This window comes from Gordionus sp. m RMFG-2023, chromosome 1 (genome assembly GCF_954871325.1).
Source record: "Gordionus sp. m RMFG-2023 chromosome 1, tfGorSpeb1-WG-v2, whole genome shotgun sequence".
Lineage (NCBI taxonomy): Eukaryota > Metazoa > Nematomorpha > Gordioida > Chordodea > Parachordodidae > Gordionus > Gordionus sp. m RMFG-2023.
The window spans coordinates 20,407,973-20,432,229 of record NC_088775.1 but is presented as its reverse complement, the minus strand read 5'-3'; the positions used below and the strand labels follow the sequence as shown (position 1 = coordinate 20,432,229).

Here is a 24,257-nt window from a genome sequence, read left to right as displayed (position 1 = left end):
AATGCTTAATATAAAAATGGTAGATTAACCTATTTTGAATTGTTTTAACGAAGATTTGAATATTATATTAGCAGTGGATGCATCTAATGAAGGTATAGGTTACAAACATAGATAGTGTTGAGAAGCCGATTTTATTCTTATCTAGACGATTTAATAGTGCTGAAAGCAATTATTTAACAATTTAAATGGAAGCTTTAGCAGTTAAGTTTGTATTAAAGTGCAAAGAATATCTGATTGGAAGAAGCTTTTTATTATATACGGATCACAAGCCGTTAGTTCATTTGTTTAAAAAGGACAATAAAGAATTAATGATTTCACACTGCCGCAAAAATGTTTGTTATTGGTAGAGAATTTCTATTTTGAAATAGATGTTTTATCTAGGTTGTTTATAAAGAAAACGTAAAAGGAAAAAATAGAACCCAGAATTAATATTTTAGAGCAATTTTTTCAGAAGATGAGGCAAATAATATGATTATAAGATCTTTGAAGGTAGATACAAGAGTAAAGCACAGGGCCGAGTCCAAGAAAATTTAATAGAGATTATTAATTTACAGTGTCTCTCTGCTGAAAGCATAACTAATTACATTTTAAATCAACTTAAAATGAGTCTTAAGGCCTACCAAATAATAAGACCATACCTACTGTCAAAATTGGATGTACAATATACATCTAGACATATAATATAAACAATATTATTGTCATAAATTCCTGATCTTATTTTCATATTCCGGCCTAATACTCATTACATACTTTCTATCTTGGGCTTTATAAGCTAAACATTTAAACAAACTTCTAGAATTCCTTAAACTCACCCCTTAATCTCACCTACCCCTATATAGTGGTTAGTACTTATGCGTTGTCCAAATTTATCATATAATATATATGGGCCATTCCATGTCAAATCGATCAAAAAAGGCACTTTTTCGGCCGATCCCTTTTAAAATTGTTAAAAATTTCTGGAATTATTTAGAAAGGTAAAAGAATGAGTAAGCCGTTTATTTTAGCTCGCTAGCACACCTGGTTCTCGAGATATAGGGGCTCAAAGGTACAAAAAAGATCTACTTTGGAATCTGTAAAATTTTTAAAATGCTTATATCTCAAAAACTATTTATAGTAAAAAAAATTATAATATATCATTTTGTAGGTAAAAAGATTCTCTAATGGGCTAACAGAGAATAATAAATATTGGCGCCATTATAGGCTTTTAACATCCGGTTTACCTAAATTGCTTTACCTATATTTTTAAGCAAAATATTGAGTTTGTTTTCGAATTTTTTTTTTGCTTTTTATTTAGACACCTTTTATAAATATATATATATGATGTCAAAACCTTGGCGACGCTATCGTTTTCCGAAATATACATTTTTACCAAAAATTGAAAAAGCCGCTAGTTGAAAAATATTATTCTTAAGGAAAATGGAAATATTGATACGTTTATAAGAATTATGATAAAATTTTCCAGTTCTGCCCTCCCCTCTCACTATCCTTTAAAAGTTTCACATTTTTTAGATCTCTACTTTGCTACTAAAGCGAGCGAATGACTTATTAGCTCGATAATATATAACATCTGCAGTAAAAACGAATATTTTATTAGGCATATATTCGATTATATTTTACAAAATAAATTGTTTAAAACGATCTCTCCTTATGTAAAATAATTTTAACCTGTCCGTTCAGATTAATTTTATTGTCTTTACCAATAACAATCTGGATTTGGAGAGTGCAAAAACATGTATTCTAGGTGTAGATCAATTAAAATTTTATCTATATCACAGATGGAGGTACCAAATATTAAAATGTTGCAACCCATTTACAGAGACATGCTTATTATCGCGAGAATCTAAGAAAGATTCTACCCTGGATGACCCAAAAAAATTTACCATTCAATTTAGATATGTTAATATGCTCTTCATGGCGACAAAAATTAGCAAACATTTCTTATACTTCAAATGGTATATATTGATCCTCCTCTTCATATAATTAATCAAGAGGCTATTGATAACATTAATATATCTCTATAATCAAATGGGGAATCTCTCATTAAAAGAAAACGCTTATGTGAAAAGAAATATTCGAAGAAAAAAATATCTAGAGTAAAAAAAGTTTTAACGACTAAAATTATACCATTATCCATCAAATGATGAAAAATTTGATGAAATTGCAGATACCTTAAAAATTAAAAAAAATATGAAAGATATTTATTATTGGAAATTCGTTACATTATTAAGTGTCTAATGGACATATGCCCACTCTGCTCCTCAGTTAATTAGTATATTTAATAGAAAATCAAAATTTTTTAGTATAAAAAGTGAAGATATCTGGTTATTGATAAGTTAGCAGCAAAATTTTAACTATAATCCGTAGTTTCATAAAGCGCCATCTATTTTTTTATCAATTTTTGGAGTCGATAGCGTCGTCAAGGTTTTGATATTGTATATATATTTAATAAAGGTGTCTAAATAAAAAGCAATAAAAAAAATTCGAAAACAAACTCACTATTTTGCTTACAAATACAGATAAAGCAATTTAGGTAAACCGGATATTAAAAGCCTATAATGGCGCCAATATTTATTATTCTCTGTTAGCCCATTAGAGAATCTCTTTACCTACAAAATGATATATTATAATTTTTTACTATAAATAGTTTTTGAGATATAAGCATTTTAAAAATTTTACAGATTCCAAAGTAGATCTTTTTTGTACCTTTGAGCCCCTATATCTCGTGAACCAGGTGTGCTAGCGAGCTAAAACAAACGGCTTTCTCACTCTTTTACCTATCTAAATAATTCAAGAAATTTTTAACAATTTTAAAAGGGGTCGGCCGAATCGTGATCGATTTGACGTGGAATGGCCCATATATATCACAAAAATTTTGTTTTACCTTTAAAACCGAATCACTCCAAATCTTGCAATCCTGGTCAGCTGGCAACAATATAGAATGTCCCTTACTCTCAATCCTTCCCTCTAAAAATATAACTTATCAATCCAAAACAATCCAACTAGAAATAGTCCAAGTTCCCATAAACTCTAAAAATCCAATTTATTCATACAAATATCTAAAAAATATGATCTAAGTATCATAAACGATAATCATAAAATTGCTAAATCTTCCCGATCAATCCCGTCTTCATCCAATATAATGTCTTCTTCACTCCAAACCTCACACAAAGAAACTTTTATTGTTCTTTACAAAAAAAAACCCATGTGATGATTTCGTTTCACTCCCATCCACAAGGAAACACTACATCGTCCATCAAACTTTCATTATAAATTGAAATGATTTGGGAAATGATATGTTTTACAGATTTTGTGAAAGATATGAAAGAAACAAGGGCGATAGTTAACGCAGATAAGCCTCTTAATTTGCAAGGAAGAGTTGTCTAATCGAATTTAATATTCAGTAACAACTCTTGCATCATTCTTAAAAGCTTTGTTCGTATTCTTTTAAAAGAGTTTCAAAAACGAAAGCACCTGAGGTTAAGCAATATTAAATTTGCTGAATTAAAGGAGTATTTTGAGGAGAAAATATGATGGACTAGTAACTTACTTAAAACTGGTAGTTTGAGGAATAATGATTGCAGATAATTATTTTGAAAATTACTTACCTCCTAACGGGGTTCCTAATTAATGAAATATCACAGGGATGTTTGAGTTAGTAGAAAATTATTCGACTACTAATGATATAAAAAATCAGTCTAATGATAAATTTTAATTATTATAAATTTTTGGAAATCTTAAATTTAATAAATAAGAATTATTTGTTAATTTTTTCGCCTTTTGGAATATTGATATGTGAGATTTGTTTAGAACCTAAAATCAAATTAGGATAATTATTCTAATATTATTCTTTTACGCCAAATTTTTTAAGTTTCAAATTTTATAATACAAATATTTATAATGGTAGGATTATGCAATCACAGAGAGAAATATTGGGCTCGGTTACATCTTTAGGGCATTTATTTTATAGTCAAAAAATTTTTCATTTTACTCGATTTTTATATTAATTTTTTTTTTGAATTGCGATTGAAATTTTTACAATTTGCCAACCCTAGATATATAAATATTTATTATAATCTAGATTAAGTTTTACCTATTCGTAAATAACACATTAATGCTCATTTATTATTAATCAAAATAATATAACAAAATTAAATCATATTAGGAATGGTATAAAACCATTAATTATACGAATTAATATAACATTTTAATGATTTATGGACAAATAATTTATTCACACATTTGAACATTGATAACTTTACGTCATATAAAAAAGGGTCATTTACTAGCCAAAAATCTATCTTCATCTTTAGATCAGAATCAACTGAATGCTAACAAAAATGTTGGTACTGGATTTCTGACATCTTTATCATTTTCAACAGCTCCTACTCAAACTTCTTCATCATTTCCTAGCAACTCAGGTTTTTTACAATTATATTAATAACTTATACTTTGCTACACAACGTTTAACTTCATCCTAAGGAATACGATATATATGTTATCTTTAGTTATTAAAGTTTTATGATAAATTCAAATAAAAAAAAATTTATGAAAAGATATTTATAAATCTTTAGCATTGCAATGACAATTTACTGCCTATTAACCATAATCGGCAGTGTCCCCTTTTTTGACCATTTGTTGGCAGCGTGTATTTTACATCGAAAATCATAAATCATTTATAAATAATAACATTCTGAAAACGAATGTTTATTTTTTCAATGACTCCTACAACGGTGAAGATACACAAAACAAATGAGTCATTAAATTTGCTAGGGGGAGGGTACAAACATCTGAAGCGAATGTATCAGACTACATCAAATACCCTTCACTTCTGTATCCTCGTTAGAAATTTTATTAATAGCTTTATTTGTGCTATTACAAATTTATAAAATCGATTATATATGGCAAAAATGGGAAAATAGATTTGAAATGAATCAAATAAGATATATTTTTAATTTAAAATTATAAACGAAATATTATAGACCTTTAAACTATATTCGTTATTATTTGAGAAAAAAAATCAAGAAACTCCTCTTGAGACATTCATATCAAATATAAGTATTTTATGTTTAAAAAATTAACATCTCTACCATAGTATAAGGTGTGATAAATGGACTGATTATGTTTTGAAAAAACATCCATCTCTTATCTTTGACGAAAAAAATATGGAGAAATTGCATATTTGGAACACCAAGGCAATTTTAATTAAATGTAGCAGAAAACTCAATTAAGAAAACCCAAATAATTGTGAAAATTTACTTGTAAAGATAGGAATGAACAAATTTTAAAATTACTGCTTTTTTTAGTGGATATATTTTCCTAAGGCTTCCGATGCCTAAAGGGGTATTAGGCGCCACTTATCTTCATCAATTCCCTTTTCAAAATTACAGAAGCCTTTATTATTAACCAGTTTTAATATTACAGACTCCAAATATTTATATGTAAAAGAATTATCTTGTATTTTATTATAGAAGAATCCAGTGTAAATGTTTTTCCTGCTTGTTTAATTGTATCTTACACGAATCAATTTTTTTTATTTTAAATGATTATAAAATATCCTACTAAAAATATTTCGGTTTATTTTTAGTATTATAATTTATCAAAAATATTTTGTAAATAACATAATATTAAAAAATCAATGAAATATTTTTTTAAAAAAAGGTCAGGATAGTATCGGAACAGGGCTATTATTTCTTATTCCATGATATATACATGTTTAACACTTTGCTGTCTCCTAAGGTTATGTAAGCTTCCACCGAAAAATTTACCATTCGTGAAATATTTACAAAATTCCCGGGAATTTGAAATTAGTAATTATAATCATGAGTTATAAGATTATAAATTTTTATTTATCCTGTTTTATTCCCAAAATATGAAAAGCTAAATCATTTGTAAATTTTTATTTCCTCCATTCTAATTCTTACTTAAATATATTAATAATTTGGTAAATTTGATCGTCCCAAAATGGGACTAGCTCAATAATCTCATTTTTGTTTTACCGGAAATAAAACTACACTAAAGAATTTTTTTTAAAATATTTTTATGTATTCTTAAAGAAAATTTTAAGGGATACATTATTATATAGAATTTATAAATTTGGACTAAATATTTATGATATTAAAACTTAGATCACACTTGTATTGAACTTTGAGAGCCCATAACTGCCTATCCATTTTGGCTTGAGCTAAAAAACTTGGATAATTATTTAGGCTGACTCTATAACTATCATACTAAGTTTCATTCGTTTTCAAATATGGCCATTCTTTTGGTCGATTTATCATGGAATGACCTTTATATCTCTCCTGGTTTATAATTCAATTGTAAATTTTGATAAATCCTTAGGACTGACTGAGTATAAAAGAAAATTGAGCAAAGAGTAATGTATTGATATCAATAAGATTATATAATTCGTTAATAATTTAAATAACAATGAGTATTTAAAGTAATTTTTTAATATAAGCTTACATATAGCATTCAAACCAAGGCAAAATGCCATGTTGATTAGAAATCTTGGATGTAAATGGAAAAGATAATGATACATACTGGTGCTGGCTTTGGATATTATAGGAAAATGGAGCCTTTTATATATTAATATTTGATTTTTAAATATGTTTAATAAAGATTTAAAGTAATGTTTTTAAATTTTTAAAAATATATTTATTGATAAACGAGCGAAATTTATAGCAGAAAAATTTTTACTCCTTATTTAGATTTTCATTTTAAATATGACAGAAAATCATAATTTTTACAAATACTTGCTTTAATAAAATTTTCTAAAAATGTAGGACTAGAAATAGCTAGAGCATTCATTATTTTAACAATTTAAATTGATATGAGAGAGGTATTTTTTAATTTTAATGCTAATTTTTTTTTATTATATAATATTCCAATAGGTTTAAAAGTCAGTGTAATTCCCGATTCTGCTATATTTGCTGTAATGTCACGAGTGAATAAAGTAATTGTAGGTGCCAATCTTACTTTAGCTAATGGCGGCGTACAATCTTTATCTGGAACTTTTAATATGGCAGCTTCTGCTAAGCATTACTCCGTACCTTTCATAGTTTGTGCAGGGATGTTTAAACTAACTCCAACGTATTTGCCACCTCGCAATAATAATTTAACTCCATCTTGTGATTATTTTGACATATGTAATGATCACATGTCATCTTATGAAAATGAAGGAATCAAAAATCAAATCAAATGTCATGATATTTATAATAGCGAAGGTGTCGAATTTGTGACAACTCAATTTGATTTGGTACCTCCAGAGTTAATTACCGTTTTTATATCCAATACGTAAGTCCATATAACATCATTATTTTAATCAGACTTGCAAAGGTGCCATTTGCAAAGCCCAACCCAGTTCGGATTTTTTTTCCAAAATTTTTCCTGCCCCATCCTAATTTTTATAAAATTATATTCATTTTTAATTTTTTAAAAATATTTGGTTTTAAAATATACGGCACTTGAGACCCGACTCTAGTATTTAAAAAAATTAAAATACGGCCCGACCCGTGTACCCAGGTAGGGCTGGACCTGTAGTCCTCTGATTTTAATATAATTGATATTTTCTTAATTTATTTTTAAGTAAACAAATAGTGTGCATTTTTTCAAAACGACAACGGGGAGTTTAATCATCTAGAAATTAATTTTTTTAAAATCAAATTCTATAAAGAACCATAAATAATTATTTAAAACGGGTATTTAAATTCAGACAGTCTAAAGAACATCTCAGGGGAAGTAAAACAAGGAAAGTTTTTAAAGAATTATTGAAAGGTATACAAAGACTTTATAAGATACATTATTACTTTTTTGTTTTATTTTTCGAGTATTTGATTTTTATCATCAGATATCCACAAATTTTTCCAAATTTTACTCTTAACTATATGTGGCATATTATAGATTTCGTTCTTATGTAATATTTTTAAATTAATTTATTTTTGTTAAACTATATTTTATCAAATTAATATAAAGATTCTTTAAAAAATTTATAAGATTTTGATACCAAATTTTTTTAGAAATAATATAAATTTAATTGTTAAAATAGTATTCTACGAATTAAAAAAACATTTGTGCTTTGTTTATAGCAAAAATTTACAATATAAAAATTTATTAATCATAACCTGGGCGGAATTTTTAAAAAATTAGGGCAGTCCTTACTATATCCGCCTTAAATTTTATGTGTTTAAAATCAAAAAGCCCAAATTTCATAAAGATGGGATCCCTATGACAAATATCTAAAATATCCTTTAGTGATTAAATATAGATCCCAAATACTAAGTTAACAGTTTCGACAAAAAGAGGCAGGGAAACTTGCAATCCCACGAAATCCCTTTTTAAGGATAGGTCAGTTAGCCTTTAAAGTAACGCAACGCGTTTCTTTTTTTGAGTAACGATAACGCAAAATGATTTTAGTTTATTCCTTAAAAAATTTATATTTTTTTAAATTTTTCTAATTAATTTTACCCGACTTCATTTTTATTTTATTTGTTACATTTTTGTTGTTGAACTTTTTTTATATAAGCAATCTTTTATTTATATAAAATTATTTAAAATACATTAAAAAGAATATACATTAGAGACTTGCATATTTTAATTTTTTTTAAATATACCTGTGAAAGGGCAAAAAAAAATTTTTAAGGGCCAGGACATGCAAATCGTAATTCTAGTCTCAGATATATATAATATAAAATATTTAAAAATTCAACTATACCTTCCCAAAAGCATCTAATGTTCTGATTTTGAGTCCTAGGGTTTTTAAAGTTTTAGACCAAAAATAGCCATTTGTGGAGGAAATGACTATTGAGGTAAATAAAAAATTATAGATTCTTAAATCTTTTTTGATTTGGCTTCAGTTACAAAATTTATGTTTGTGTTAAAAGGAAATGACACAGTAAAATCCCATATTAAATATTTCACGGCCCAAGTAAATGTCGTCATTTCTCAGATCTTAATCTGTCTGGGTGAAGATGGTGGGCTCAAGATACTTAGGTATATGAGGCTTTTAAAGATTTATTTAAGTGTGGCGTTTATGACTAGTATAAAAAAATTTCAGATTGAGCCTGTCTTTCGAATCTACTGGGACAAGTGTGAGGCTGTACGATGTCATACTTTAGGCGCAAACTGATGGCAACTCTAATTCAGATGCTATGAAAAATTACCAGGGTACTATGTTATACCCTAGGCGTAAACTGATGGCAACTCTAATTTGTTCAGATGCTATGAGAGATTACCACGGTTACGACTAGGGAGTACTTCTAACTATTCATGACAACCCAAATCTGCCTTTTATTCAAGAAGTTGAATTTATTTTAAAGGTGTATGATATGGTTGATTAGAAGTTGAGTATTAAGAGTATGAAAAAGTTAGTGAGGATTGATTGGTGGAAATATTGTTTGGAGGATGGTTGCCTTGTTGCATGAGGCAACGTGAAAATGTTGTTTGTGAAGGATGAAGAACACAATTGATGTAAAAATTTCAGAATATAAACATTTGCGATTAAGAATACATTGATTATACAGTCAAATTTGTTAATATAATTAATATTGAATCAAACAAGTATGTTAATTATTCTCTATTATAATTTATTTTATAAGGAATATATACAGGTTAAAATGAATAAAAAGAAAATTTAGTTTTTTTCACAAGACTTACAGCACTAACTATTTGTAATGAAATATTTAGGTTATTTACTAAAAAAATTAAAATAATCATAAAAATGTCTATTAAGATTGGACAAATTTTCAGAAAATCGTATCCAGATGAAATTTTTTAAAATACTTGATGCAAAACAAATTTCAAGATAATTGGTCTTGTTGATTATGAAATAAAATATTTTGTTTACTGTCAATCTCAAATTCACGTTGGATATATTTTATAATATTCTTTTAATTTATACTCTTTTTGCTTCTAGATAATTATTTTCTTTTAATTTATACTCTTTTTGCTTCTAGATAATTATTTTCTTTTAATTTATACTCTTTTTGCTTCTAGATAATCATTTTCTTTATTGTAAAAGGTCTAAATTAAGAAAATGGTCTACAGAGCTACTTATAAATTTATGGTATTCTTTACACTGCTGTTATTTTAATATAGGTATGTTCAATGTACATCTTCCTTATTAGCTAAGTGAAATAATCTAATCTCACTCTAATTTATTCTTTAATATTTTAAAATATCAAAAAAAATTCCGCCCATTGTTAAAAACTCACCTGTTACAGAACTCTAAATATAATTTATATTTCAGTTTCAGTAACATTTTTTAAAATAAACAATACCCAATTTTGGCAAGAATAATTGTCATATAATTTTTTAAACAAAAATAACATAAATTAGGGGAAGTTACGCACCATCGTATGTCTACCAGCTTATGAGAGAATTGTACAATAAAGAAGATTTAACCAAAGCTTAATTTTATGTATGATATCACATTTATTTATACAAAATATAATTAATAAATTGAAATATGTTATAATGGTGTATTTTTAGTATAACTAAGCAATAATATAACTAACTATATTTTTAAAAATAAACGTGTAAACTAAATTTGAAAAAAGTATAAAATAAAATTAGATAATGCATTTATTACAAAAAAGTTTTTATTTTTTATTGAAAGGGAAAATTTGGATAAAAACCGTATTGATTAGGCATAAAAGAGTTAAATGGAGGCTGGTTTGGCATGCTGGGATAGCCAGCATTAAACATATTAAACATAGCAGCAACTGATGGATCATTGTAGTTCATTTGAGATCCTGCTTGTTGCACAGTTTGTGGATTGCTCAAGTTCGAATATTCAGTAAATTTGAATGAATTGGCAGGTGGACCTGTTGCTTTAGTAAAAGATGCACTTAGTGGCTTTTTAAATTTATTAAATTTAAGATTGGATGTTGGTTTATATGCAAATGTATTGGAAGATGGTGTAGTTGGGGGATTACTGTTAAGAGAAGAATTCAAGGAGGGGGTGATTGATGATTTATTTGCACCAGTTTTGGGGAAAGGAGCTAGATTAAACTTCTTATTTTGGTTAAAAGAGCGTCTTTTATTTGTAAATTTAGATGCAACCGCATTCCCTGTGATTTATAACAAAAAATAATAATTATAATAAAAAATAACTTAAATTACCTGTACTACCTTCTTGATCCTTTTTATTTTTCATGTAACGTTCCCTTTTGGCTCTTTTGCGGGCTCTAAGTACAATATCCCTCGTTTTATCATCCAATTGGTCAATACGAACACCTTTTATATTTTCGCTTGTTATATTTGAGGTATCAATGAATGGAGGTGGTGGGGCTGGTGCACTATCAACAGTTGCTGAACCAGAAGTAGCATTAACTTTGTTAGCAGTAATTGGTGTTGTCGTTTTCCTTTTTTTCTTGCGTTTGTTAACATCACTAAGGAAATAGCGTTTATTGGATTTATTATCCCACATCATGGGTGGACGATAAGGACGAGGACCTCCAAAATGACGAAAAGGTGCTAAATGTCTGAAATGTCCAGGTGGTCGATGCATAAATGGTGGTGGTGGTCCTCTAAAGCGACTAAAAAGAGGTCGTGGAGAAAAGAATGATGGAGGTCGACCCTTATCATATTTAACTAAATCAACATGATCATCAGTGTAGGTGTTGATATCATAAGATGAAGCTTCTGGTATTTCATCCTTTTTGTCAATACTTTGTAACAGAGATCCAAGGTTGGTGGGAATGAATGTGCAATCTTTTAATTTGGGATTGTAGTTGGTTGAATGGTCCACCAGGGCTGCATGCTTAAACCTGATTAATTTAGCATGGGAAGCATGATATGAATCACCCGAATTGTAGGATAAAACGCTCAATTTATCTCCATCTTCATCTCCTGCTTCTTCCTCTAAAAGTACATAGTTATTTAGTCTATTTAATTCCCCCATTATATTCTGGTCATCCATATCCATTTCTAAAATATAAAAAATAGTGTTTACTTCCATAGCATCTATTAATAACAATTTCAAATTTACTAAAAAATTTCAATAAGATATAAACGAGATTTCCAATTTTTTGCTGTTTTGTTCTTCATAATTTAGAACGGGAACATATAATTCATAGCCTGATGGGCATTCCAACTCCTTGGGATATGGGAAAGTAGACTTTTCCTCCTCCAGTAGTAATTATGATCTAATAGGAATCATTGTGAATATTCAAACTTAGCTGGAAATAATATATTCGTCAAAAAAAAGGGGGGAATCACTGATCAAACTCATCAGCCAAAAAAGCCTTGAAACAATTTCGAGACACTTTGAACAAAAACCTCAGCTTTTATATCAAACACTATAATTTTAAAATTTTTTATGATTCCTAGTAACATTCTGATGATGGCCATTAATTTTAAATTAGTACCATTTATTGCTATTAAATATATAATTGTCGTTTATGGCTATCAAATTTGTATATTAACCATATAATTAACTTGCATTGATTTAAATTTGCATTTAATAAAAAGCTATATTTAATGAATGAAATTGCAGAGTATTATACTTTCATGTGCTTTAATAGAATCAATTTCACAAATTTTGTAAAGTCCATTTATAAGAAGAACTGCTTTCGTGGCTGTATCATCCTTTTTATTGTTTAACTTGTTAAATCCTGGTTTACTTTGACATACTCTTATTTCATTCAAAAAACTGGGATTGAAACATAAAGTTTCGAGTAATTTTTCAGCAACACTTCGCAATGAAGTGAATTTAGATAAAATGTAGGGGTCTACTTTGAGTTTAATCCTAATATATTATAAAAAAATAAAATTTATAGAATTAGAGTAAATTTTTTACCAATTATCAATTAAAACGATGTTATTATCCAAAATTTTTAGTTTAAAGGTTCCAAATACTAAAATATCAATTAATGATATCTCAGATATTTTGTCAATCAAGGCACTTCTTTTAGTACTAGTCTGTTTAAAAAAATATATATATAAATACTAAAAATTTTATATACCATTTCTCCAAAAACCATAAATGGACTATGAAATATATTGTTGGAACACAAAATTGATTTTCGACTAATCAAAGCTTCATTCCCACCTACAATCATTACTTTTCTTTTTCGTATATGATAACCAAAGTTTGTATTGCATCCTATGCACAATAGAGCAAGTATCTATATAAATATATATAATATGCAATAAATTTTACTAAAATTATATTGAACATAAATATTTATAAAAAATTTTAATTACTATGAACATAAATAAAATTAATGCTTATGTGAGAAAAACTTAAATGTTAGTTATTTCTCATAATACAATACTTAAATTTAAAGAATAAAATAGGTGTTTTAAATGGCAATAAAAAAGTTATATTATATGCTATTAAAGAATTTAAGTTCTTAAAAAATAAGACACCGGAACCGCGAAACCCAAAATAAACCATAACCATGACAACCCTATAAAAAATATTAACCAATTAATAAGGGTTTAAAAAAACATTTATATATTATATTAGTTTAATTTGAAAAGTAATAGAACATATTTCATTATTCGTTTATTTAAGTACAGATATGATTTTTATTGATAAAACAACCATTTAAAAATAAAATTTTGTTTGTTATTTAATTTATTATTTTTCATTCACGTTAATGATAGGAATGGAACTAAATTGTTTTAAAAATTAAACTAAGAAGATGGAGTGGAAATAAATTATTACCTTAATTGTTCAATATTTTGGCTATGATAGGTAAAAATTTAATTGGTAATTTAATGTTATATTAAATGATATTACCATATCTAGTTTATTGTCAGAATTTGTATCGATATTGCTTGATTTTAAGATCTCTAAATCAAATCCAATACTATTTATATGTTTCTTGATTATATTTTTGGTTTCATTTATCAGTTTCAGGTAGGCAATTGGAATATTATTTTCTTTGCAGTAATTGATTTCCGTAATTTCATCAATATTCCTAATTATTTTTTTTTAAATATAAATATTCACAATCTTAAAATAAAATATATAAGAATTGAGATGTATATATGTTTAAAACTATATATTTTTAACTTTAGTTCTAAAATGTAATAGGAAAAATAAATATTAATTACTTAAAATTACTAATGAAATTTTATTATGATTATAGCTTTTTTGCACACTGTGTAAGATATATTTGATAGAAAAGATTATAATTAACTTGGCCTTTTCCCATCTTTGAAATGTTATGAGTTGAGAGACCTGATCACTGAGTCGACCGTGGGTTTCTTGGAAAGTTAATTTAGATTTTTTGATTTCAATGTCAAAAAACCTTTGATAATACATAAATGCTGCAATAACAGATAACGAATCTCCCAATCTGTATTATAATTTTTAAAATATAATTAATACAAAATTCGTATGGGTAGGAGCTAGATTATTATGCCTATATCCATTTGTAGTGTAAAAATTTAATAACAAGAAATCAAAATTATTAACTTTATATCACATTTGCAATATAAAGGTCAGTCTCAGGCATATGAATTAAAAAACTTTTTGATAACTAATAAAAAAAACTAAAACTTTATTCTATCAGAAAATATAAACTTTTCAAAGCTATATTTATAAAATTAATATAACATTAGCTTGAATACAAATTTCAAAAACCTACTTTTGCAATTTTTAACAGATCTGGAAAAATAATAGTTTAAAAAAACATTAGGATGCAGTATGATGCTTAAAACATTTGCTCGACTGTGTAAAAAACATCGAGCCATTATCATAATATTATGTTAAAAAACATAAACCAATTCATAAATAATGATATTACCCTAAAATAGTAGCAAATATGACCATTTTGCCAACTTTTGGTTCAAAGGGTAGTGTAACTAGGATATTGCCTAAGGATGTTAACTTAATATTATCCTTTGATTCGTTTTTTAGAAGTTGTAGGGCCCCCATTGCTATAAGACTAGCTTGGCTAGCATTAACATATTCGATTAAAGGTGGATCAATAGCCTTTGATAAAAATGCAGCAATGTTACCTAATTTTAGGTGTTTAATAATCAAGCATATTTCGTGTAGTGGAGCTGAAAAGATTTCTGGGGCCAAGGTGTCATCCAAACTTTAAAATATGATTTTATATATATATATAAATTAATAACGTATAATAAACTTATAAAAACTGTCAAGATAAATTATAGTATATAAAGGTGGATATAGACCATAGGTCTACAATGGGGTTTTTAACCTGCTCACCAGCTAGCCCATAAAATTCATCCACTGATCTATTTATATAATAATTTTGTTTAACCTACCCACCCAAAGCTAAAAAATTAATTCATTGGTTGGTTTGCTAAATTTATGCAATAATGAAATATCTAAATAGTGTTTTCAGCTCATTTTGCTAGAAAATTTTTTCGATTTTACCCACTTATGTCCAACCTAGTATAGACCGCAATTTTTCCGATAATGTTAGTAAAATTGTATGGGTTAATATTGGTGATCAGTTGGTATTACCCAGATAACGTCAAAATCAAATAAGCTTTTAAAAATAAAAACTTTATCTCTAAATAGATAAATAATAGATATTTTCTATGTACAATAAGAGAAAGAAGAGGCATTAACAAAATTTGCCAAATTTTGGTATTGGGTAAAGATTAAATGTATTGGGCCAATACAGATATTGAATTATCTTTGATAGGTAAAGATTTAATGTATTAAAGCTTAAACAAACGTTTCATATCGAGCTCTGCTACACAAATGAAAGCAAAATCCAGGCTTAACCCTGCCAGCACTGTCCATTCTTTGCTCTAAATTGTATTTTGAAGCAAATCGAGTTATATAATAAATTGAATCATTAGCAGGGGCGTATATTCTGGTGTCAACTTTGCAGGTATCGACAACATATATAACATCATTTATTGTAGCACTTGTTTCTGCTATATTTGTAGCTAATATGATCTAGAAACAAAAAATTAAATCAATATTAAAAATAAATATCAAATTAACAAAAATTTTATACAAAGGAGTAATAAAATTTTAAGTTTTCAACTTTATTAATTCCAACAGGAGTTAATTGATAGACTTTCCTTTGTTCTTCATGGGTTATATAAGAGTGGAATTGAAAAATTCGACATGTTTGTGGATTATCTAAGGGAGAATGTATTGCTAGCATCTATTTAATAAATTTTACTATATTTTGGAATGTTTATAAGATATTTATTGAAACTAGTGATGTAGGTTATTCCTGGGAAAATTATAAGTGTAGCACCCGGATTTTGTAAACTATCAATATATTCTAGTAATGCCTAATTTAAATAATTAATATCTAAATATTATCAATTAATCTCATAAAAAATATATACATGAATCAATTCAAAGGATATATCATTCTCCATCAATTTTGAGCAAGCATGTCGAGTTTCAGGCTTATATGCTTTAGATACACATGCGTTTAAATTAATATTCATAAAATTTTCGTCATATTTCATTGTTTCATCAATTTTTGTTCGAGTGTCATCATTATTTTCATCAACATTATCTATTTCATCACCTTCACCTTTATATTTAAAAAATAATGATAAAAAATTGCCAGACATTTATCTAAGATAGATTGTTTTATCTATATTACTATATCTATAACTCTTTTGGTAAAAAATCGATAAGGATGGCGAAATTGCCATATGAATTTAATATCAATGATTTTTTATTAACAGTTGCTAAAATGTGATTAGTGTAAAAAATTAGCTTATTTAAAAAAGGAATTAACAGAATCCTAATTTCGATTTATAATTTTTTTATACCATTTAGTTTTATATCAGTATTCTCTAGTTTTTGTTTTCTTTTCATAGCGATTTTTGCTATGGCTGATGACACAGAGCCATCGAAATCGAAATTAGTCATTTGAACACAATCTTCCAAAAAATACCCTACAATATATCATTTTAAAATATTACCGAAAACTATCGTAAATAAAACTTTGAACTGGATACGATCTTACAAAAACTTCTATAACTGGACAATCATCAAAATATTTTGAAAACTTCTCGGTGTCTCTGGAGCCTGACATAAGTATGATCTTTATATTAGGATATATGGAAATCATGCCTTTCAACACAAGAAGTAAAAAATCAGTCTGAAATATAAAAATACAGAAAATAATTAAAATTAGTCAATCTTTCATAGCACACTTGATAAACAAATTGATCAAAAAATACATTATATTTATATATGTGATTATTTACATATAAATCTCTTTCATGAATTTCATCAATAATAATATGGGAAACACCTTTAAGCCCTTTTTCCAGTTTTTTGACTAAATATTCTATTTTTAAAAATATTATATATATTAAACATTAAAAATTTATTAAGAAAACCTGTAGTGCAAAATAAAATAGAGCCAAATGGGCGAGGATATTTTGTAATAAATGGGGTTGTATATCCAACTGCACTTGTATCCCCACTCAAGCTCTCTAGCCTTTCTTCACAAACACGTTCAGCAGCTAATAAACAATTCATCCTTCTGGGCTCAGTCACCAAAATACTACATTCACCACCTTTCTCTTTTTCCATATAATCATCTAATATGTATTGAGGGACCTAATTATTTATTTTATAGAAGTTAAAATTATATGAAAAGAATTTATATAATGACCATTAATAATATATTTATAATACTATAACCTATGAGTTTGAAACTGGAAGTACATGAACAATAAAAACTATAGGGATTGAAGCCCTTTTAAATATTTATAAGAACTAGAACCTATTTAAAATTTCTAAAAATGTATATTAGAGGTCGAATGTAACGAAATTTTTTATCAAATCGGCCCGATAATTCACCCATTTTAAATATCGGTTATAGGTCAATTTTATAAATATTTCTGATCCGATATAAAATGGCGTATTCAACAAAAATAAAATGTTCTAAAATCATTTACTTTTATAAATAAAATTGCATTTCTATGTATATTTTTTTAATAATAAATTAATAAACATTCTGCCATATTATTGTTTTTTGAGCATTCTGTTTATAGTGTGATAATCTCTTCAGAATCTGTTTTTAGTGAAGCTGGTGATATTGACAGTTACCATCGCTAAAGGCTGACCTCTGGTAAATTGGAAATTTTGGTATTTCTAAAAAGAAATCTTCGATATACTAATGTTAAATATTATTTTAAGTATTAATTTCAAATTTCATAATATATTTGTTTATTACTTATTATATATATAGATTAATGTTATTACTTATTATAAAAGTGATTTAACAATAAAAATATTTTATATACTTTTAAAAAATTACAATTGAATTGAATATAAACTATAACTGATCATTGTAATATATTTAAATGACAAAGTTATGGTAAGTTAAATTATAGATGTTATACTAATAAAAAGTATATTAAAAATTAATTGGTATCTTTACAGAATACAAAATTAGATTGATATCGGATCGGCAATCAGTCGATATCAATTTAATATCGGGAATATAGGATCGGATCGGCCTCCAAAAAGTCGTCTCGGTAGACTCTAGTCTGTAATATTGTTATTTGGTCTAGGTATGGCAAACTATATTAGGATGGATTATGAATTCTAAAATTTGATAGTGATAAGAGTGATGTTTGTAAATTAACCATTCCACAATATTATAAATAGATTTAGTTTAGGATTTCAACTTATATTTTGGGTTAGACTTGACAAACTTAATAAAAAAATTGAAAATGGAACAAGCTGAGCAAAAGTAAATTCCAATAGGGCCAATCCTATAAATTCTTTCATTTGAAGGCCTCTAGTGTATATTTCATAAAAATTCATTTTTATTATATTTTCGAGTACTTCATTTTATGTAAAAATTTTACCATCACAAATCGATATTTTAATTTAATTCACTTATAAAATTTAAAAAATAAATAGAATTTTATTTTTAAAATTGTATTGTATTATTCTTATTATAAATTAATTTTATGAAAAGTGATAATATAGTAAAATAAATTTTTACTGATGTTTCTATTATTTTTACTAAATTTTATAAGTCTTTATTTTTCTGGATATGAAAAGAACCCTATTGAACCAGAACCCATTTTTTATAAGGAATTTCAACTTTGTATAAATTGTTGAAAATGTTGTGATTATTTTGAGTTTATTTATTTTTTGCATGATCAACTGATTTAAATTTAAGAACCCAAACCCAATTTTAAAAATCTTATGAAATAAAATCTACTTCTCAAATAACCAGAATGATTTATTTCAAAAATTATAGAACTTGAGCCAATTTTCCTATTGTATCAAACTCTGGAATTATCACATTCATCAAATGAAATTTAGTATTCAAAATAATTAATTTGAAGTTCACATTAAACATAATATAAATGAATTTTAAAAAAACATAATCAAATAATAATAGTAAATAAATGTAATTCAAAACTAACCTGAGTCGTTTTACCACAACCTGTTGGTCCTTTTATAATTATCACAGAATTATTTTGAATCAAGTTCAAAATTTGTCCTTTTAACTCAAAAATAGGGAGGAGATCTCTTTCATCCAAAATCTAGTTTAAAAATAAAATGAAGGAATATTTTAAAATAAATGTAAGGCAAACTTTTCTCATGATCGGATATTGTTCAAGTTTTGCTTCCCATTTTTTGTTTATATCCAGGCTAAGTAGTTCACAAGATGTCTATTATAGAAATTTTATGAAAAATTGAATTTTAAATTTATTAAACTTGTAATTGGTCATCTATATCTAAGGAGGTCCATGGATTCCAGTTAGAAGCTGGTAATGACCAGGCAACTTTAACAAATCATTTTATTAAAAATAACATAAATAAAATAAGATAATATATCAAAACTATATTAAAATAAAATTTTAAGGTTATATAAATAATATAAAGGGCTTCATGATTCAGAGGAAACTGCGATAGTTGCCTTGGAACACAGTAATTTGTGTTATTATAAAATTTAAAAGAATCCATCGATTATTGATTTGAGAACTATTATTACCTAAAATCTTAAGAACTTTGTAGCCTAAGGGTCTAAGTAAATAACTATTAATGTGCTTATAATTGTTATCTAATACTAAGGAAATGAATAAAATAATTTTAAAGTTTCTTTAAATCATTTGTAAAAAAATATTTGTGAGGTAACATGGTCTGACTAATGGAAATTTTTTATCGGATTTTTAGGCCCAACTTGTAATAATTTTTACCCTGTATAGCCTATTAAACTAGCCAAGCTTGGAATATGTTGGTCAGCATATATTAATTTGCTATTAAGGTCCAACTAAAATGCAATAGGGCCCATTTAATATTTGTATGAATACATTAGTAGTCTTGCCACAGGTCATTTGAAATTCAAAACAATAATTTTTAAATACAATGATAAAATACAACATAAACTAAGACTCTCACATAAACAACCAATAAGGTTCAAGGTCTTAATTCTTAACCTTAAATAATGATGTAAAATTATTAAAACTTGTTTTATCTACAAAATCGGTTTCATTCTCTTCAGGTAATAAGTCTGAATAATTGTAAACATTATAAATTTCTTTCCCGATTGCCTAATAATTATTTTAAAATTTGTTAAATAAATAATAAAATCATACTATTGGCTCTGGTGGAATATGAAGCAAATTTAAGGTGTTATCTAATTTTCCTATGATGGTAGGTTGAAGATTCACTACAAATGGTTCCATCTAAAAAGTATAAAATTAATGATATTTTTTAGGCAATATCATAAAAAATAATGTATGGAAAAAAGAAAAACTCATAATAAATTTATTATAGATTTAAAATAAAGATTAACACTCTTCTAATCTTTTTTATCAGGTTAGAAATTTTTATATCAAAGCATATAAAATTTTTTAAATTCTGAAAGTAAAAATTATTTTTGAATATTGCCATGTTATTGGTTAAAATTTAAGTATCGGCCTTAACCAAACCTGTACTTATCAAAGCACCTCTAATAAGTGGAGTTGTAGAGAGGGTATAAAAACATGCCATGTCACTGAAAATATGAAAAACTATAATGTGCCCTTTCTATAAATTTTCTTAAAGGCACAATGATAAAATATGAATGAATACATTTTTAGTGGAGTATGTGTATATTCTTAGCATTTCAGAAAAACGAATTAAGGATTTTTTAAAAGGATATACTGTTTATATAAAAAATATATAGCATAAGCCTCGAGATATAGTCAAGGGAGGGTTAAACCATTGTGAATCGATGTGGAAATTTTGAATTTAATAAAAAAAACTAGGAGTTTTGATCATCATGACATGCTGAAGGAACTTTATTGAACCAATATAAAGTGGAAGCGAATTAAATTCATGTGTAATGTATTCAAGGTTATATACATAAACACTTTAAAAGTTATTTATGTCTCTTTCAGTAAATTTTAATAAAAAATCAGAAAACAGAAAACAGGTTATAAGTAGTTTAAGAAATTATATAGTTTTAATTTTTTCCTTTATGGAATTTGGTAAAAAATTCTTTTACTGTTCAATAAATTATAAAATGCCAAAAAATTTTTATTTAAATTTTAATTTTTCATAAAAAATTGCCTCTTTTTGAAATTATTTTAGGGGAAAGAACTTAGCATATGATACATTAAATTGCATTCATGAATAATATTTAATACATTCCATTGCTCCTTCTTTGGGGGTCCTTGAAATGATTCTATAATTCCCATATGAAACAATTGTCTAACTAAAACAAGTGCACAAGCTTTTGAAGCGATTATCTTAGTAATGCCATGCTCTTTTGCAGAGATATCTATTTTATATCAAATAAAGACAAATTTGAAATTATAAAAAAATAAATTCTTGTTATATGATGCTGAAATATTTTATTCTAAAAAAAATATCATCAATTTTATAAATGATGCAGGTTTGGTGCCCATGTGGTTGGGTATAAATTTTAAGAGTTTAGATAAAGTTAAAATGAATGATAATGCAAGGGCTGCATTATATTATCACATGAAGAATGGCATTTTATTTAGTATAATAAGCCTATCCTTTGATCTTTATAAAATTAAAAACAAGGATTAGAGTGTTAGATATATATATATATCAATCAAAAAAACCTATGAAATATTTTTATATTGGAGATCTGAAATTACTAAACAAAGCCTGATCCATCGCATTGTGTTAATCATTTAAACATAAATAAAATAGAGGTTCTGGGTAATTCCATGACAAATCGACCAGTGATTCGGCCGACCATCTCAAAAATGAATGAAACTTGGCTTGTTAGTTATTTATGTTGTAAATGTTAATAAAATAAAAATTTTAGAGTGCTAATCAGATCCAAAGATATCCACCTTCAAAGTCGAAAATCACGAAGTGTGTGATTTCATTAAATCTTGTTTTTATAAAAAATACTTAAGATAGAGTTCCAAATTGAATATTATTTTATACCCTTATTGGAAAATATCAAAAAAAATTAAAAAATTCTAAGTATTTTCTTATTTTCGGTAAAAAGAAAGAATTAACATTTTTAGGAAGGGATTTTTTTTTGGATGTTGATATTTTCTAAAATTGTTTATTACCTTTATATTAAATTAATAAAAAATCTCGATAGCCATTTTTGTTTTTTTATATTGTGCAGCTGTTAGGTCAGAGTAGTAATATATTTTACTTGGCTTTTTGCTGAATTGATTCATCAAAAAAATTTAATAGTATATACACAACAAAAAAATATATCTACAAATAATAGCCTCAGGAATTTCTATTAATTGGCGCAAAATGGAATACGATAAAAATAAGAGATATGTTTTTTTAATAGTTTGAATAAAAAATTTTACAAATGTTTATTTTACAATATAGCGTCTTAATAATAATCATATTTGTATGGGCTGAATAATCATATTTGTATGGGCTGTTTCCTTACTTATTGTCCCAGGATATCATATTTCTTATATTTAATCGATTTTTAAAATTTTAATACCAATATAATACATATTTTTATTAAAACTATATTATAATAATTTTTGAATATAACGCCATCTATATTATCTTTTTTATTTATATAAATAATAAAAATTAAAATAAAATTAAAAAACAAAAATGGCTATCGAGATTTTTTTATTAAATCGTTTAATATAAAGATAATAAACATTTTTAGAGAATATCAACACCCAAAAAAATCCTTTCCTAACAATGTTAATTTTTTCTTTTTACTGGAAATAAGAAAACACTTGGAATTTTTCTTTTTTTTTGTTGTTTTCCAATGTAAAATTTTATGGGCTATAAAATGATATATAATTTGGAACTCTATCTTAAGTATTTTTTAAAAAAACAAAATTTAATGAAATCACCCACTTCGTGATTTTCGACTTTGAAGGCGTATATCTTTGGATGTGATTAGTGATGTTAAGGTAACTAGTTACAAGTAATTAGTTACCTGTAACTAGTTACATTTTAGCTAAAAAATAACTGTAACTAGTTATATTTTTAAAATTGTAACTAGTTATAATTTTTGAAATGTAACTGCCAAAAGTAACTAGTTACTTTAAAGATAAAGTAACTAGTTACTTTTAAAGATATATTCAAATAATTAATTTTATTTTTAATATGTTGTGATAAATTAAATTTATTTTTTAAATTAAATTTATTAATTTAAAATTTTGTGAAAATGTCTGATTGTTATAATTTCCCGTTCAAATTGATTTTCTTTTCTTAAATTGTTACATTGCTGCTGGGCTTCATAATTTTGTAAGCAAATTCAAGATGGACCTGCCCAAAATGAGCGAAATTTTAATATTATATTTATTTACAAATGTAGCACAATATATTTTTTTCCGTCAAGTAACAAGCATTGGAACTTCATATCATACGTAATAAAAAAAATTTTAAATTTAGAATAAGGAAAAACAAAGACAGATTATTTTAGAATTTAATATTAAATTATTAATCATTACTTACAAGAACCAGTCTAACAAAAATATCATGTTATAGGTTTAATAATCTTTATGATAATGATAACATCATTGCTGCAATTCTTCACCCTTTATTTAAAACTGACTGGCCTTGAATTAGGCAAGAAAGGAATAAAGCAAAAAAGGAGGAAATTTTAAATTTAATAAATACCTCAAATTGAATCTGAGACAAATGAATCATGCTCAAAACCAACATCACTTGATGTAGTTGGATTTTTTGACCTAAAGCGCCAAAATATTCTGGATAATGAACTTATAGAAAACTTTATCAAATCTAATAACAACACTTTTTCTTTATATAACGATTTTCCAAAGTTAAAATTACTCTTTATTAAATATAATGTTGTTCTAACATAAGTGCTCCCGTAGAGGGCTTGTTCAGTCTAGGT

General features: G+C 26.2%; 2 protein-coding genes across 4 annotated transcripts in view; one reads left to right on the top strand and one right to left on the bottom strand.

Moving 5' to 3' along the window:
* LOC135922344 (translation initiation factor eIF2B subunit beta-like) overlaps nt 1–10,498 on the top strand; it is a 23,572-nt gene extending 13,074 nt beyond the window's left edge. Inside the window, exons 4-7 of one of the 2 annotated variants that reach the window (XM_065456729.1) lie at nt 4,274–4,418; nt 6,891–7,293; nt 7,712–7,773; nt 10,333–10,498. In XM_065456729.1, coding sequence (XP_065312801.1) covers nt 4,274–4,418; nt 6,891–7,293; nt 7,712–7,773; nt 10,333–10,370 — 648 coding nt within the window. In that variant the 3' untranslated portion in view covers nt 10,371–10,498. The remainder of the gene's footprint in view (nt 1–4,273; nt 4,419–6,890; nt 7,294–7,711; nt 7,774–10,332) is intronic. The other variant, XM_065456730.1, reaches the window with a different exon arrangement.
* LOC135922343 (ATP-dependent RNA helicase A-like) overlaps nt 10,409–24,257 on the bottom strand; it is a 26,803-nt gene continuing 12,954 nt past the window's right edge. The window contains exons 7-28 of one of the 2 annotated variants that reach the window (XM_065456727.1): nt 21,571–21,704; nt 20,536–20,625; nt 20,406–20,490; nt 19,655–19,722; nt 19,531–19,608; nt 19,360–19,479; nt 17,308–17,530; nt 17,173–17,255; nt 16,907–17,063; nt 16,732–16,857; nt 16,294–16,487; nt 16,122–16,236; nt 15,981–16,078; nt 15,663–15,889; nt 14,757–15,050; nt 14,148–14,306; nt 13,745–13,925; nt 12,963–13,124; nt 12,797–12,918; nt 12,504–12,745; nt 11,119–11,925; nt 10,409–11,066 (exon numbers count right to left, since the gene is read on the bottom strand). In XM_065456727.1, coding sequence (XP_065312799.1) covers nt 10,603–11,066; nt 11,119–11,925; nt 12,504–12,745; nt 12,797–12,918; nt 12,963–13,124; nt 13,745–13,925; nt 14,148–14,306; nt 14,757–15,050; nt 15,663–15,889; nt 15,981–16,078; nt 16,122–16,236; nt 16,294–16,487; nt 16,732–16,857; nt 16,907–17,063; nt 17,173–17,255; nt 17,308–17,530; nt 19,360–19,479; nt 19,531–19,608; nt 19,655–19,722; nt 20,406–20,490; nt 20,536–20,625; nt 21,571–21,704 — 4,229 coding nt within the window. In that variant the 3' untranslated portion in view covers nt 10,409–10,602. The remainder of the gene's footprint in view (nt 11,067–11,118; nt 11,926–12,503; nt 12,746–12,796; nt 12,919–12,962; nt 13,125–13,744; nt 13,926–14,147; nt 14,307–14,756; nt 15,051–15,662; nt 15,890–15,980; nt 16,079–16,121; nt 16,237–16,293; nt 16,488–16,731; nt 16,858–16,906; nt 17,064–17,172; nt 17,256–17,307; nt 17,531–19,359; nt 19,480–19,530; nt 19,609–19,654; nt 19,723–20,405; nt 20,491–20,535; nt 20,626–21,570; nt 21,705–24,257) is intronic. The other variant, XM_065456728.1, reaches the window with a different exon arrangement.